Here is a 15,781-nt window from a genome sequence, read left to right on the forward strand (position 1 = left end):
TAATCGAAAAGTGCTTCAACACAACAGAAGAGGGAAAGAGTGCGTGGAGCACGTTCGCAATGAAAATTAAAGTCACGGATCCGCGCCCAGCGACAGCAAAACGCAAATCGCAGCCGGCCGCTGCTGTACTGCTCGTCGCCGCTAGTTCGGTGGCGGCGGATACAGGTTAGGTTCGGTTAATGGGCTTTACGCGTGGCCGGACCGACATGTAGGGTTGTTGTGTGGCGGATTAACACACCGAACGTCCGGGCGGAGAGCTCTATAGTGGTCACAACACTGGACACTCTTCCAGCGTAAAGGCGGACTGAGGTGAATTTAGATTGGTTCTGCAAATGAACTTGGATGGGGCACTGTCGGCCGGTCCACTTTTCCTTTGTGTGGACACCTACGCAGAGTTCCAGTCGACTGCCCTGCGCGGCGCTGGCGTCAGCCTCATGGAACTGGCAGTAACAGCGTAGTTACGTAAGAGTAGCCGCGGTTCATCACAGTGGCGGCATTGGTTAAACATATACCGAGTGCGGAATAGAGACCTTTTTTTTTTTTTCTTTTTTTTTTTTTTTTTTTTTTTAGGGCGCACAGTGTTAACAAGAGCAAGGCGTTAGTTTTAATGTTGACATCTGTATACGTGTTGTGCCTATTTTTGGCAAAATTAGATTGTTTGGATCTTCTTAGTGAGTCCATTGGCGTTTTCTGCGATGAAAGGTGGATTCACTGCTGAAAGATTTTGAAGTTTGAACTGGTATATTGTGTTCCCCTCCTCTCGGCTTAACCCGTGGCGACGTCGAAACCTGCGGGCTCGGTGATCTCTAGTTGGAGCTGATTGGCGGTCTAATCCCAGATGTTCACAGAGAGGAAAAACAGTTTATTCTTCGTAGCGTGCCTGCGAAATCTGCCAATGGCGATAATACAATTTGATTTATTTGGACATTTGCGCTTGTGTCGACTTGTGTAAAGCGCTCGTTAAAAAGTACTCCGGTGGTGGTAACTGTTGTATCGTGAGTTTTTGTTCTTGTTTCGGTTTCATGGACTGGCCGTGTGCTTTCTTGTGTGCATGTGTGCTTGTCTATTGGCTGTCCTGGGTCACGTGTCCCGAGCACATAAACCTGCGTGCTCGTCCCGCAAACGCCAGTTCCTCTTTGGTCATGCATGTCACACTCAGCTGAGCCGCGCCTCCCTTCGTCGCGGCCGCCCCAGCCGATACAGCAGGAACTCATCCGGAGATTGACACTATTGCATCCCTCCTGACTTAAGTGCGCGGATTCGGTATATTAAATATCCCGCACCTACCTATTTTAGCACATTTAACTCGAAGCATTATTCCGAACACACGCGTCCGCTTTGCTCGTGGAAATTCCGTCCATGAGGGCGGGGTTTCGATACCACGACGTCCGGCCCGGCACAGCCGAAGACCACAGGTACCGAGCCACCGCTTGCGGGTGGTTGATCATGAGCAAGTTTTGAAAAGGGGCGAACAAGCATTGACATCGTACTTCAATGAAACTCGTGCCCCGAAAGAGTGAGCGAAAAGCCGGCGCTTACTTAACGGATGCACTGCAAGCTCCCCCAACATCCCCCACTCTCTCCAGGACTTCATCATCATCATCATCATCATCATCATCACCAGCCTGACTATACCCACTGCAGGGCGAAGGCCTCTCCCATATTTCTCCACTTGACCCGGTTCTGTGCTAGCTGCATCCACTTGACCCCTGCGAACTTCTTAACCTCCCACCTTCCGCCCACCTAACTTTCTGCCGCCCCCTGCTACGCTTTCCTTCCCTTGGAATCCAGTTTGGTACCCTAAACGACCATCGGTTATCCTCTCTTCGTACTACATGTCCTGCCCATGCCCATTCCTTCTTAATTTCCACTAGAATGTCCTGGACTTCATTCATGCACAAAGTATATCTCTCCTTGTGTAGAATTATTTTTTCTTTACTTCCCCGAAACATAAAAAAAGAAATAAAAATTAAAAGCCACCGTAACTTTCTCCTGAGCTTAGCACGCATATGAGCGGAGGCCGGTGGTGTGCATTTTGCATCGTTGCTTTCAAAACACGAGGTGAGTGTGCTGGAGAAGTCGATAGTCGTTAGGTGTGCTACGTTTCACCGCTGGCGAACAAGGAACTTGGGAAGTTAAGCGTTTCATTCCTTATCGCACTTTTGTTGTTCTGTTCCTTCTCTCGGTGGGGCGCTAACGACGCCAGTTTTATACGCCCTCTCCCGAAGTAACGACGAAATGAGTGACCCACCGAGATGCGCCGACGCCTGTGCTTTCCTCTCCTCCTCCTCCTTTTTTTATTCTCCTAAACGTGCCCCGGCGCGCACGTGGTGTAGTGAGGGTGCATATTGCACAAGCCAATGAACACAAGGCTCGTTCAGAATGTACTGTGCAGAGCTGTTTCGTTTCATCTTTCTTGCTTTTTTTACTTGGCCCGGCTAAGTGCTTTTGTCATTGCCGGGAATGTGCAGTGTTAGCTCCACGCGAGCGAAATTTCCTCGAGCATCCGAATATTTTCCCGGCCATAAAGAAACGTGGCCACGACCGCCGCCAAGGGCAGACGACGGCTGAAGCATTGTTATTGCTCCAGACACGTTTTACTGCTCAAAACTAAAGAAAAAGGTCGTAGGCGCGGTTTTGTTGCTATATCATTTCCCTTTCAGTCCCCTTCCCCACATGCTTTCTTATCCCCTCGTTTATGCCTTTTCCCTTTGCAGTTCGTGTCTTCCATATATATATATATATATATATATATATATATATATATATATATATATATATATATATATATATATATATATATATATATATATATATATTTGCAGTTGGTACACTGAGAACCCGACGTAAGAGTGATACTCTGCTGCTAACACAGCAGCGCTAGCTGTCTGAGCTCCATTCCCCGGCTTATTGAGAGGCTTTACCACTACCGCGAGAGCGTTAGTACGCATGCGCAGATCACCCTGATGACGACAGATGGCGCCACATTCCCATAAAATGCCGGCGGATTCGGCACTCAGGGCACAATCAATGCATGCGCCGGAGACGGCGTGCGGTAGAATGTAGCGGTTAGTAGTAGCGCTAGACTAAATGTCTCTTGATCTGCATCATGAGGTGATCCTGTGGCGCTATACGCTTGAATAGCATCCGTGAGCGCGCGCGTGCGCACTAAGGGCCGCCGCAGCGATGATATAACCACCAACGGTGACGTACCACGTCGCACAGAGTTTTTTAAGGTTACCTAGAGTGAAAAGTGGCGCCCCCTTTCATGCGAGTTCTCAATGAGAGCCTCATACACCAAGAGCTTGCCGGGTATTTAGGTTTTAGCTTGGTTCGTGTTGTGTCGAAAATACATATTCTGCCGCAACTGAAGAACAAAGCGGTATATGCCTCTAAAGGAAGTGTATCGAGCTAGTGTCGTCGTTGAGCGATTATCATCGGCTTGACAGCTTAAAGCACGATTTGAGAGGGGAAAGCTAGATGTTCCCTTTGTGAGGAACTATATGCTGCATCAGTCGAGTTTTAGTGCGCAGAATAGCAGAATGTATGAGGGGACATAGGATGGTGGGGTAGAAGAGGGAGATACGAGAGAGGCAGAAGAAAGGTGGTTCGCTCTTAGCGAACGCGTCGGTGACCATGCATGCGGTTTCGACGCCGCCTCTCCATTTCGGTACGTTTCTATAAAACCGGCTGAAAAAACAAAAACAAAAAACGGTATCTTATTTTTCGTGTCAGGAGCGATCCGGTGGACTCTGCACCGTGCAGTTGCAGTAGAATTGTGATTAACTTCGCCGCCCTGAGACCTCTATATAACGCACGCCATAGTCTCGGTGCTGGGGCTCGGTGCTTTCGAATTGCGACCCCGTCGAAATGTATGCCGCTCCGACATCGTGATCGAAACGACGATGCCGTGGCCAGTAGTGTGCCGCCATTCTATAAATAGGTATTGAACCAACGTGATTTGGCGGTGGGACGTCGGACAGAATTGCGGAAGACGTCCTAGTAGTGCATTTTGTTTTCTTTCCTTTGAACACACCCGTCTCTCCTGCTTGATGGAAAACTGAAAGGGAGTTCGACCGAAGTTGCGCCTTTTGTTTTCCCTTCTTTTACGCGGTAGCGTTGGAGCCCCATTAGGACGAGAAGCCATCGGCTTCGCACATTTCCAGCTTCTCACCGGCTAAGGATGGGCACAAGGCAGAGCACTGTTCACTGGTGGCAAAGTGAAAGAAAGTTCCATATCTTGAAAATCACTACGGCGCGAAGACAACACAAAGAAAGCGGCACCACATGCGCATGTGGTGTTGTTTTCTTTTTTGTGTTGTCTTCTTTGCACCGTAGTGGTCTTCAAGTCATGAACCAACTCGTCCCTCAGGCTGTCATTCTGAAGTTATTGTTGACGCTGTTGCGACTTAAAAAGAAGGAAAAGAAAATGCACGGGGCTGCTACTGGCTCTGAGCCTCCTATACACTGCCTCGTGCAAACAGAGGACAAAATAGAGAAGAAAGGAAGAAAAAGAAGGAAAGAGAAAGACGCGCGTCGCAACAGCCGTCGTCCGCCACCGAAGTGGTAGCGGGTGCAATGACGGCTTACAACAGATACAGTCACCGGTGGCAGGCTTGCCCCAATCCGGTAGAGCCAGTTCCATATCCTCTTCTGGGCTAGAAGAGGCAGAAAGCGCCCCTTTTTATCAATTTGAATCTAGCCATTTAAGTTAATTGAATAAATGTAAATGGTTAATTTTAGTACATTTGATCTATTAAAAGACGCGTGTGGGGATGCATCGTATGTGCTGTCGAGTATTGTGTGTGTAGCAATGCGTGGTATGTGCGAGGCTGTCACACTTTCGCAATGCTCGAACGAATGGTAATTAATTGCCTCGCGATTCGTTTTCATTTTGTGGCGCTTACTTTGTTACGCCGGGAATACCGAGCCGGAAGACGCGCATTTAGGACGCGACAGACTTGTTCCGTCCACGTGAGTCGTGCAAGGGAGTTGCTATACTCCGTACACGTGCTCCGCCTGACGTGTATTCGACTGTGACACCTGCGTAGCCGCTCCATTCCGCTTTCACCGTCTTCTCGTAAGAACCACTGCCTGGAAGGATGTGAATACTTCACTGTTTTGTGCTGATGAATATCGTTGGATAAAAATGGGGTGCGGGGAAGGGGGAGTACTAGTGGCTGTGCATTTGCACTTTTACCATTACATTCGTGCACATTATGCGTGTTGCAGCGCATATACATATATATAGTATGACACCGCCGCTGCTGTCAGGATGTGTCCAGGCCGCCGCATGCTCACGCGTTCCACACAATGACACCACGAGGAGCGAAGGGTGTATTGTGGACTCTACGCAGTCCGCTTTGTATGCGGGGAAGGCACGGCCTGCACCCGTGGCTGTAGTGTAGCTAGGGATGTTGTCCTGTCAGGGCAGTCAGTAAGGAACAACATAGAAAGTTTGTCCATCGTCAGCGGTGGCGGGCAGAACTCTGCCCGCAGGCTCGTCGTCTCGCTTCGCCTCCGCGAGACTACCAAGTCTCTGGCGGCACATCTCTTGCCATTGGGCCGCATTCGGTAGGCAGAGCCTGCGCGCCCTTCCGTAAGGGCTTGCAGCAAGATAAGCAGCGTGCTTGTACAAGCGGTATCAACGCGACTCAAAAAGCGCGCCACGGCGGGAGCGAGCCTCCGCGGCGCGCCGCTCGGCCGCCAGGTGGTGGGGGAGTGCGCCGGTGACGTCGGCTCGACGTCGCCACGACGCCGCGCTGGCCGCGCCGTGCATTCGACTCGTCGCGTGTCCAGAGCGGCGCGAAAAGGAAAAAGGAGAGACGCAGTGGCGGTAGGAGCATGCGCCTGTTCGGCCGCAAGAGCCGTTCGTTTACGCTCCGCCCGGAGCCGGCGTCCGGGCGCGGCCCCGAGCTCAGTTCAGTGCCCGAGATTCGCGTGGAGGCGCCGCCCGCCGACGATGAGGAGCCTGCGACGACGCTCGTCGACCACCGACACCAGCCACGCGCCGAGGATCACCAGCCGCCCAACGACGGCTACGACGACGGCGAGGACGGCGCAGGTATGGGTGAAAGCGCGTGTGTGGTGACCCCCGGCGCCGTCATCAGCGGACGAGGCCGGCAAACCGGCTTTGTCCGTCCGTAGTGTGTGCGTGTATGTGTGTGCCTCTCGTGCGCATACCTGTCGAGTGGCTGGCAGTATGCGGTGTTGGTGGATAGACCGACCAAGCGCATGCCGCATTTTGATGGCTGCAACAGGTTGCCGTTACGTATGTAGTACTACCTGAAGCAGTATGCCGCTTTGGTAACAGCTCCCGCGCACCGTGTTTACCACTGTTTTACTTTTCGTGCAGCTTTTATATATGCCTCAGCAGGAAAGAGTTTAGTGGGCGTTTGTGAAGCATTCTCATAACGCAACTGCCCTAGGGCCGGCTTCGTTTCTACGAACGGCCTTGCAGATCGAACTGGACAGTGTTCCTCACATTGGCGTTATAGACTGCACATAGTGCAAGAACACTTATGGAACGAATCCGTGCGTACGTAACCTCAAGCCTTCAATGTACACCCGTGATGGATTAGCCTGTCCTGACAGCTCTGTCCGGTCCCTCATGCGGTCCACATACGGGTTTCGAGGTGGGGTTTTGCAAGGCACATCATGACGTCATCGTCGCATATGGGACCAGTAGTAGCGAGAACGCGGAGTCGCCCTTTTACGCCACCGCTGCAACCCCATGGCTCCGTGTAGAGCCTGCCTCGCAAGTTTTCATATTTGTTTTCCCCTTTACTTCAACGCGCTTCCTCGCCACGGCAAAGCGTACCCTCCTTTCGCTTTCCCTGAGGGTTGAGTCAGTCCGTTAATTTGTCATTTTGTTTTCCTTTCCCGAGAAGTAGTAGAAGGAGGAGGCAGTGGCGTCCCACTTTTTACGTCTCGCCGACGCGCGCGCTCTCCCTTGGACTCAAATGCCGGAGGAATCCTTAGCGGCAGCTGCGACTCCCGCGCTATGCGGCCCTTACTCCGGTGCGACCACGGCAGATTAATCTTCCCGGCGCGGGCGTACCATTGTTTGAGACTGTCACGCGGCATGCTCTGGGAGGGCGAGCTTCTCGCTTATGTTGCTGCCTCCTTGGGAAAATGCTGCTGCTGAACGGCGTTTATCCGTCTACCCGTGGGCCCAGACTCCCGTGTGTCTATCGGTCCGTATACGATGTGTGACCCCCTCCTCTCCCCCTTGTAGACTGAGGAGGAAACCTCGTTACACTTGCTCCGCCGCGCCCCATCAAAGAAGGCCATCTCTGCGTGTGCGTGCGTTTGTACGCCCGTGTCGTCGTCCCATGTGTACGCGGAATATCGCGCCTGCTTTTATAGTGGAGGTCGGCTGTTCGATATCCTACTTTGCAGCAGGGCCGGTTGTCGCGCGCTGCGAGAAGCAACGCGCACGTGTCTGCTCACTGTGTAGGAACGCGAAGGCGCAGTAGTTTCGTGTATCTCTTTCTCTTCCTGCTCTCTCTCTCTCGTCTGTTTTTGTGTCATGCTAGTTGTCCTTTTCCTGCGCCGTTCATTAGCGGTCGCTGAGTGTTGCTCACGGCGGGCTGCGTTGGTTACGGCTCGGGTTAGTGAGTGACGTACGGCGTCGGGTTAGTGACAGCGTTCACGAAGCGAGGCGCACTGTCCTGTCTTCCGGCGTTCTATCCCCCCCCCCCCTCCCCCATCGCCCGTACAATTTCTTTTTTCTGCTTTCTCCCTGTGTTGCTGCTAGAGCGACAGATCTACATTTTCGCCTACGTAGTTTCAATCGTCCAGCGCGAGCTGCGAAGCCTTCGTTGTTTCGGTCTTCGATATACAGAAAGTAGTCAATCAAGCCCTGATTCGAAGCCAGTAACGCGCGACTCTGCCTTGTGATAAGAAAGACCCGCGTGGTTTTCACCACATGATTACGCATCCTGACCTCTTAACGATCGGACGCGGATGTAGCTGGCACGCTTTCAGAGTTTCCTAAATGTCACGGTTTAGTCCCAAAGCACTGATCCGGCCAACCTACCCCGAGCAAGACAATGGTCTCACGTGTCAGCCTAGCTGCTGTGACCAGAGTGTTTCCTGGCGTGCGCGATCGGCACCAAGAAAAATGAAAACATCGCAGCACAGTGGCTTCGAACTCACTTTGCGCGTCGTCGTCTCCACTAATCTCCACCTGTGTGCGAAGGCCTTCGCACGACCTACTCGGTTTAACGTATACGTTAAAATCTTACCAGTTCTGGATCTTGCGCTCGAGGCTCTAGTCTGCCTCGAGGTAACAGGGTGCTAAATCTAACTGATCGGCACTTGATAAAAAAAAAAATGGGGGGGGGGGGGGCTCAAATTAAAAGACCGATATGAAAACCTCTATGGTTTCTGTCGCCTCTTGGTACTATCCTTCCATATTTCGCACAGCCTTTTCGAGCGTTGCCGTCAGGGCTACCAGGGGAACTTTCTGATGAAGAAACGCTTTTTGGGTACCGCAGGCTTTGAGGACAGTGCCCGTAGGCTTTGAATACAGGAATACTCAATTCCCACTGCCCTTGCGTATAATATTTCAAGTCAATATCCACAGGCCCAGTTGATGGCCGTAGTCGATGCCCGCAGAACCACGGGTGGTGTGAATAGTCCTTAAAGGCTCTGCCCACGGCTTCTTTGAATAGTCCTATGTTGTGCCCGTATACTTTAAGGATCTTTTAAGTCTCTGCCCACGGGTTCTGTGAATAGTCCTATGAGATGCCCACGTACTTTAAAGACAGTCCTTTACGTCTCTGCGCACGGGTTCTGTAAATAGTCCTTCTGTGCAGAGCCCGCTTTCTTAAGGACAGTCCTTCAAGTTTCTGACCATGGGTTCTGTGGAGCGCCATTCAAAGCGGTGCCCGCTTGCTTCGCGGATACTCGCACGCTGCGCTGATAGTCCATCTATAGTCGGTACCCACTGGTCTGACAGCAAGCCGCTCCTTTGGCGGCGATCACTATCCGGCATGCGCACCGGCATCTCCTCCATCCTGGTATGGCCAGGTCATTGTTCATGCGGACCGCGTTGCTTGCGCGGGCGGAACTAGCCGGGCGCGCTTGGCGTGCCCTTACTATACGGTCGTTATAGCTGGCTCGCGCAAGACCTCGCTGGCGCCGCAGCATCGCCTGTCTCGCTTGTCACGCGCGTCACTTCTCCCACCCGGCCAGGCATGTCGGGCGCGTGTCCGGGCTTCGCAGCTGCCCCCTGACGCGTGTGCCGAGCTACACCTGGGCGCGATCCATTTCGTTGAGTGTATCTTTTTCCGCGGCGGAGCATTCTGATTTCTTGCCGCGTGAAACTGCCGACTGTATACGCCAACGTGATATAAATTTGTGGAGTGCGGAAATTCCGGCGAGTTTGATTCTGATTCGTAGTTGGAATGGTGCACACCAGAATAGCGGTCGTGTACAGCGAGGGGGTCGTATATTCCAGAAGTTTGTCTATGAGTGGCCCGTGTTGTTTGATTCCTCACATCCAGCCAACTTGAAATTCAAAGGACGCTTGCCTGTTGACGCTCTCAAACCTTCCGGAGAGCAAAACAGCGCAAACTTCACAACGGACAGAGAAGGGCAGACGAGACACAGGCGCTGACTAACAACTGAAGTTTATTGTTCTGACACCTCGGAATATATACAGCAAGCATCAAAAACAAGAACAACAACAAAGCCTGATGTGAAGTTTGCGCTGTTTTGCTCTGTGATGAACCAACTAGCTCGAGATGTTTTTTTCAAGCTTACCGGATATACCTAGTGTGTAAGTTTTGTGGTTATCGATTTGCACTATGCAGTTACTGATGACACTGCTAGAGCAATTTCAGCCCACGTGACCTAAGTGAAAAAATGGTCAGCGGTAGTTTCATCCGCATTGGGAGCTTAATCTGTCGTAGTTTTCCGAATTCGGCATGTCCACGTCTGCGAATTCCATGCGATCGGCGACCCGGAGCAAGTTTCGCTCCCCGAAACCGAAAAAAGGTGTTTCACTGGGCGATTTGGATTCAGATTCTGAATCCTATTGGGACACACTACTCTTCCTTGCGTCGGGTGTGAAGACGCTGGCTGCCATAGTCGCACGAGCATTGTGAGCGAGCCTGGTGCGTAGCATTCGTGTTGACTGCTAGTAGTTTGGTTTAAGTTTATGCGGTTTAACGTCCCGAAGTGACTCAGGCTATGAGAGGCGCCGTGGTGGACGGCTCCGGACATTTCGACCACCTGGCTTTCTTTAACGGGCACTGACATTGCGCAGCGTACGGGCGCATTGCTTTTCGCCTCCATCGAAAAGCGGCCGCCGCGGCCGGGATTCGATCTCGCATTCTTGGCCACATCACTCTAGCGCCCTAATCATTGCATCATCAGCATTCTCGCAAATGTGCATTGACTTCAGCCTGTGTTTGCTCTTTTTTTTTTTTTTAAATGTAGCCTTACCGTTATATAGCTACTGTAAGTTAGCCAAACTTCAGTATCGGTAAAGTATCAGAAGGAGGGCTTTGCTCTGCAGAAGACGCAACGTGACTGATGATGATGGCACGCCGAGAGCGGTACCGTCTCTGAGCTTATTATTATTATTATTATTATTATTATTATTATTATTATTATTATTATTATTATTATTATTATTATTATTATTATTATTATTATTATTATTATTATTATTATTATTATTATTATTATGCTTCGGCGAATCGGGCGCTGATGCTAGCTCCATATGCGCTGCACACTTGTCTCGACATCGTGTAGTCAGCACTGGACGTGCTTGCGTATTGCTTCATACTCTGGAATGCACCGCGTAGCGAGAATCAGGATTTTTTTTTTTCTTTTACCGTCGCGCTGCCGTTCGGCGCGTACCGTCGCTGCTTATCGAAAATCATGGAGAGGGGGAAGGATTGGAAGGGAAGGTAGAATAGAGGCGCTTGCAGTGCATGCTTCGGACGTTCACGTACTCGGTTTCGTAAGCTGGCTTGTCTAATCTCTGCCAACGTTCAACGTCTGTTGATTTCGGGCGTGGAACTCGCAGCGCGCGTTTTTATCCGTTTTTTTTTTTTTTTTTTGCCTTTTATTCTGTCGGTGGGTAGAATGCGACAGGTATTCCGCTGCATATTTCCGATCTGTTCGACGTCGGGCGCCGTTTGCTTTTATTATTATTTTTTTTATATGTGTGCGCGGAATCTTTCCGCGATGGGTATGAATGCGTCTATGTAGTGCGCCGATTTAGTTCAGAAGCCGCTCGACACGAACCTCCTCTTCCTTTCGCGATTCCGCCTCACTGTTTGTATCTCTTTCATTGCGTGGTTTAACCGTGTTTAAGATCACGCTATCTGTAACTTTAACATTGTACGTAAGACGTTCCATTGTTTGCTTTACGAAAAAAAAAATAGTGCGGGGCATCTCTTTATAGCTTGTGTGTTGTCTCAGTAGGCGACGGTTCCGCTAGATCGCGGTGTCCCATTTACGTCGTCTTCGGTGAAGATGTATTGCACTCATAATCTGGTTCCACATACGTTCCGGTTATGAATGGAACATTTACAAATTTTGCGCTTATAAGCGGTCTCATTTTCTTGGTGGGACGGCACTTCACAGGGCCAAACCCAACTAAACATGTCAAGGATTACTGGAGCGGAAAAAAAAAAAAAAGTCTTTTGAGCGGATTAGAATCGGGGATTTGTAGCGGGAATGGCGTACAGAATCTCGTGACTATCACCGCATTTTTTTGTTGATGCTCTGTAGCTGTAAACATGTATTTCTTCTCTTGAGATGAACTGTTATGTAGGTCACGAGTGCGATATGTAACTTTGAAGGGAGCGAGAATCTCGCCTCTTACATACGTTAGCTTTGTGTAGCACATGGGAGCATTTTCCTTAAAGTGATCCTTGGATAGGCACAAAGTTGCTTTCCTAGAATCAATTTTAGATGAGGGTTCAGAAGAAATGCAAATTTCTTTGCGCAACGTTGCAGACTGCGGCTGTTTCGGCCGCGCGTTAGATGCAAGTTCCCGAAACATTGAGGCGAAAAGTTTTTTTTTCGGCTTTTATCCTTGCCCAGCAGAATGCAATAAAAAAAAAAAAAAGTCAGAATTTCCAAATGCAGTTTTGCGGCACAGTTGCGCCCTACTACGTACCTTGAAATTCGGCGTAAATCCTCTGTTTACTACTACATATTTGATAAGCGTCTCCAACTGTTTGCATAATAACAAGGTCGTTGTACACCATCGCTCCGCCGACGTCAGCCGCAAGTCGGCTACTCTGAATCTTCTCCATCTTCTACATTATGTGAACGGAGATCGTCGCAGTTCCGCATAGTGCGCATGAAACTGTCTGGTGGGCTTAGGGGAGAGGACGTGAGAAAGTGGGTTGATGTGCGCTCGAACTGCAGGGTCGGAAAACATGTGCGAGGAAGCATTTCCTAAACCCAGGAATGGCGATGTCACACCTACGCAGTATAAGAGATATTCAAGTGAATTCATCGGCGCCATTTTGTGGGGCAGATCGCAGGTTCAGCTGTGCAAGCCGGAAAAGGTAGCGATACACCGACATGCCTGCAGCCTTTCGCCGTGCTACATTTACCACAAAATGGCCGCCGCCACTGTGACGTATTGGTATACTTCCGACACGTATGTGCGGTCGTTATTTTCATAATTTGGGATTTTTGCTTAAAAGAAGTAATTTGCATATACTTTGTAAAATTCGTTTATCTGTTTGAGGTTTTGATTTTATTTTTTAAATCTGAATGGCAGCGTCGCGTTTTATATTCCGAGCATTCTAGTCGAGGAAGCTTTCTGGCGCAGAGAAAACGTGAGGCAACACAAAGCGTCGTCCACACAACCTTGGAGGCCTCACGCGAGAACAGACATCGGCGTTCTCTTCTACCTGTGCGCTTACTGGATCGATCGAAGGTCACAATCTCACACAGAAGCTACAGGGGTTCGGGAAAGAAGCATCTTGCTATCGGAAGAAGATGGCAGCAGGCATTGGTCTCCGCGCGGCGACAAGGCGGTCGGCGCTGTCGAATTCGGGATCGTTATGTAGCTACCGCTAGAGTCACTGGATAAGTTATCTAGTGACTACTGCCAATAATGCCCCCCCCCCCCCCCCCCCCCTCCCCGTGGCTGCAGAAGCCCGTTAAAGGGTGTTCTTTTCTAAACTACAAACACACGACATGACAAAAGCAGAATATGAAAGTTGCTGCTGATGACATTGTTAGACTTGTATGCGGAGAGCACGGGCTTTAAATTTCATAATGTTGGACAAAATAAACTAAAAAAAATTGCACGCACGACCTCGGTCACTGTATCCCGCCGGGGTGGCGCAGTGGGTGGCGCTCGACTACTGTTCCCAAGGACGCGGGATCGAATCCCGGCCTCGGCGGCAGCTTTTCGATGGAGGCCAAAAGCAAGGTGCCCGTGTTCTGTGTGATGTCAGTGCACGTTAAAGAACCCTAGGTGGTCTAAATTTCCGCAGTCCTCTACTACGGCGTCTCTCATAGCCTGAGTTGCTTTGGGACGTTAAAACTCCACAAACCAACCAACCAACCTCGGCCACTGTGCCGCGTAAGATTACCCCCGTGCATTCAGTACCCAATAAAGGATCTGACGGTTTCTGCTTCTAAGAGGCAGCCGTACGCAATTCTCTAAAATGACATTCACTGAATTTATATTCTTATAATTTCATAATGCACCACTTTTGTGTCCCTTTGTTCAGGGACTTTTAATAAAAATTGAATACGATTGTTTAAATGGAATCAAGGTTGTCCATTTTTTCGATGCCTTTGAATTCTGGCATATTTTGAAGTGGCGTGGAGAAAAAAGCTTTCTGATCTAGAGCTGGACATTCTGCCTGAGATCAACAGCATGACCAGAAAAATAGTGACGAAAAGATATTCAGCCACGAGTCCTCTATGTGGCATGCTACAATGCGGGGATGAAATTAATTCTTTTTTTTTTTTTTCACACGTAGCTCCTTGCGGTTTTTCACTAAAAAAAAAAAAGAAGAAATCGCGGCAGCGAAAGCTTTTCCTGTGGCATTTTTTGTAAGAGTACAAGTTGCATAGAATCGGTGAGCAAATGCTGATTTGAGACAAAGCTTCAGTGTGAATGCAGCATGGCAACTTTACGGAATAATAATAATAATAATAATAATAATAATAATAATAATAATAATAATAATAATAATAATAATAATAATAATAATAATAATAATAATAATAATAATAAATTATTATTATTATTATTATTATTATTATTAAATAACTTGTTCAAGGAAAGGAAAGGCGCATTATCTGTCACGCACGTTCTGTGGACAGCTGAACCGCGCCGTAAGGGAAGGGAGGAAAGTAGAAAGAGAGAAAGCGGAGACGGTAGGGGCGGGCTAGTGATTAATGAAACTGACTTTTCCACCTTTTTTGATGTACGACTACGGCGTATCTTTCAAAATTAAATTTATTTCTTTGTGCCGATACATTTGCTCAGCACATAAAAAAATTCACTGGAAAACGAAAAATGGTCTTGGAACCTGTCCCGCCGTGGTGGTGCAGTGGTAAGACGACAGTCTACTGTGCTGGAGTACCCGGGTTCGATCCCGACTGCCGACGGCTGCGTTTCGATGGAGGCGAAACCAAGTGGCGTCAGTTTGCTGTGCGATGTCAGTGCACGTTAAAGCGTTAAAGATCTCCAAACTAAGTGGCGTCAGTGTGCTGTGCGATGTCAGTGCACGTTAAAGATCTCCAAACTAAATGGCGTCAGTGTGCTGTGCGATGTCAGTGCACGTTAAAGCGTTAAAGATCTCCAAACTAAATGGCGTCAGTGTGCTGTGCGATGTCAGTGCACGTTAAAGCGTTAAAGATCTCCGAACTAAGTGACCTCAGTGTGCTGTGCGATGTCAGTGCGCGTTAAAGATCTCCAAACTAAATGGCGTCAGTGTGCTGTGCGATGTCAGTGCACGTTAAAGCGTTAAAAATCTCCAAACTAAGTGGTGTCAGTGTGCTGTGCGATGTCAGTGCACGGTAAAGCGTTAAAGGTCTCCAAACTAAGTGGCCTCAATGTGCTGTGCGATGTCAGTGCACGTTAAAGCGTTAAAGATCTCCAAACTAAATGGCGTCAGTGTGCTGTGCGATGTCAGTGCACGTTAAAGCGTTAAAGATCTCCAGGAGGTCGAATTACTCCAGAGCCCTCCGCTATACGGCACCCCTTTCTTTATTTCCACTTTCACTCCCACCTTCTTTTATGGTGCGGTTCAGGTGTCCACATGGCAAGTGTGACAGATACTGCGCCTTTCCTTTCCTGTGAGCAAAATAATAATAATAATAATAATAATAATATTATTATTATTATTATTATTATTATTATTATTATTATTATTATTATTATTATTATTATTATTATTATTATTATCGTGGAACTTCGATTTCTGTCTCAATCGAAACACACCCATATATACAAACGAAAGAAACCAACGGTCAGTCCAAGGAAAACACAATATTGTTTGTTTTTGGGTTGACACGAATACTGCAACATTTTATGGTTGAAAAGTAGTCTACAAATGAGAAAACAATTCCGCCTCTGGTGGAAGTGGTCGGGCTGCAGCGCTCATCGCAAGTGGTGGCCGTGCATGTGTATAGCGTGCGCGCGCATTTGCGTTCAGCCCTGGAGGCGCTGGGAATGTATTTGCTTAAGCGCTCCCTTCAGGGTGCGTGTCGCTCGTTTGCTTGGCGACATGCCGAGCTTCCCACACGTGCGCTGTCGAAGTCGATGGAGAAGAGT

At 49.1% G+C, this 15,781-nt stretch overlaps 1 protein-coding gene across 2 annotated transcripts in view; it reads left to right on the forward strand.

Moving 5' to 3' along the window:
• Pka-R2 (cAMP-dependent protein kinase type II regulatory subunit) overlaps positions 1–15,781 on the forward strand; it is a 142,138-nt gene that overhangs the window by 57,067 nt on the left and 69,290 nt on the right. Inside the window, exon 1 of one of the 2 annotated variants that reach the window (XM_084579315.1) lies at positions 5,756–6,064. The exons of the other annotated variant lie outside the window; for it this stretch is intronic. Coding sequence (XP_084435441.1) covers positions 5,845–6,064 — 220 coding nt within the window. The 5' untranslated portion in view covers positions 5,756–5,844. Of the gene's footprint in view, positions 1–5,755; positions 6,065–15,781 lie in introns of those variants that run through there. 2 annotated transcript variants of the gene reach the window in all.

The sequence above is a fragment of the Amblyomma maculatum genome, chromosome 9 (assembly GCF_055883805.1).
Source record: "Amblyomma maculatum isolate TAMU_Amacu chromosome 9, ASM5588380v1, whole genome shotgun sequence".
NCBI lineage: Eukaryota > Metazoa > Arthropoda > Arachnida > Ixodida > Ixodidae > Amblyomma > Amblyomma maculatum.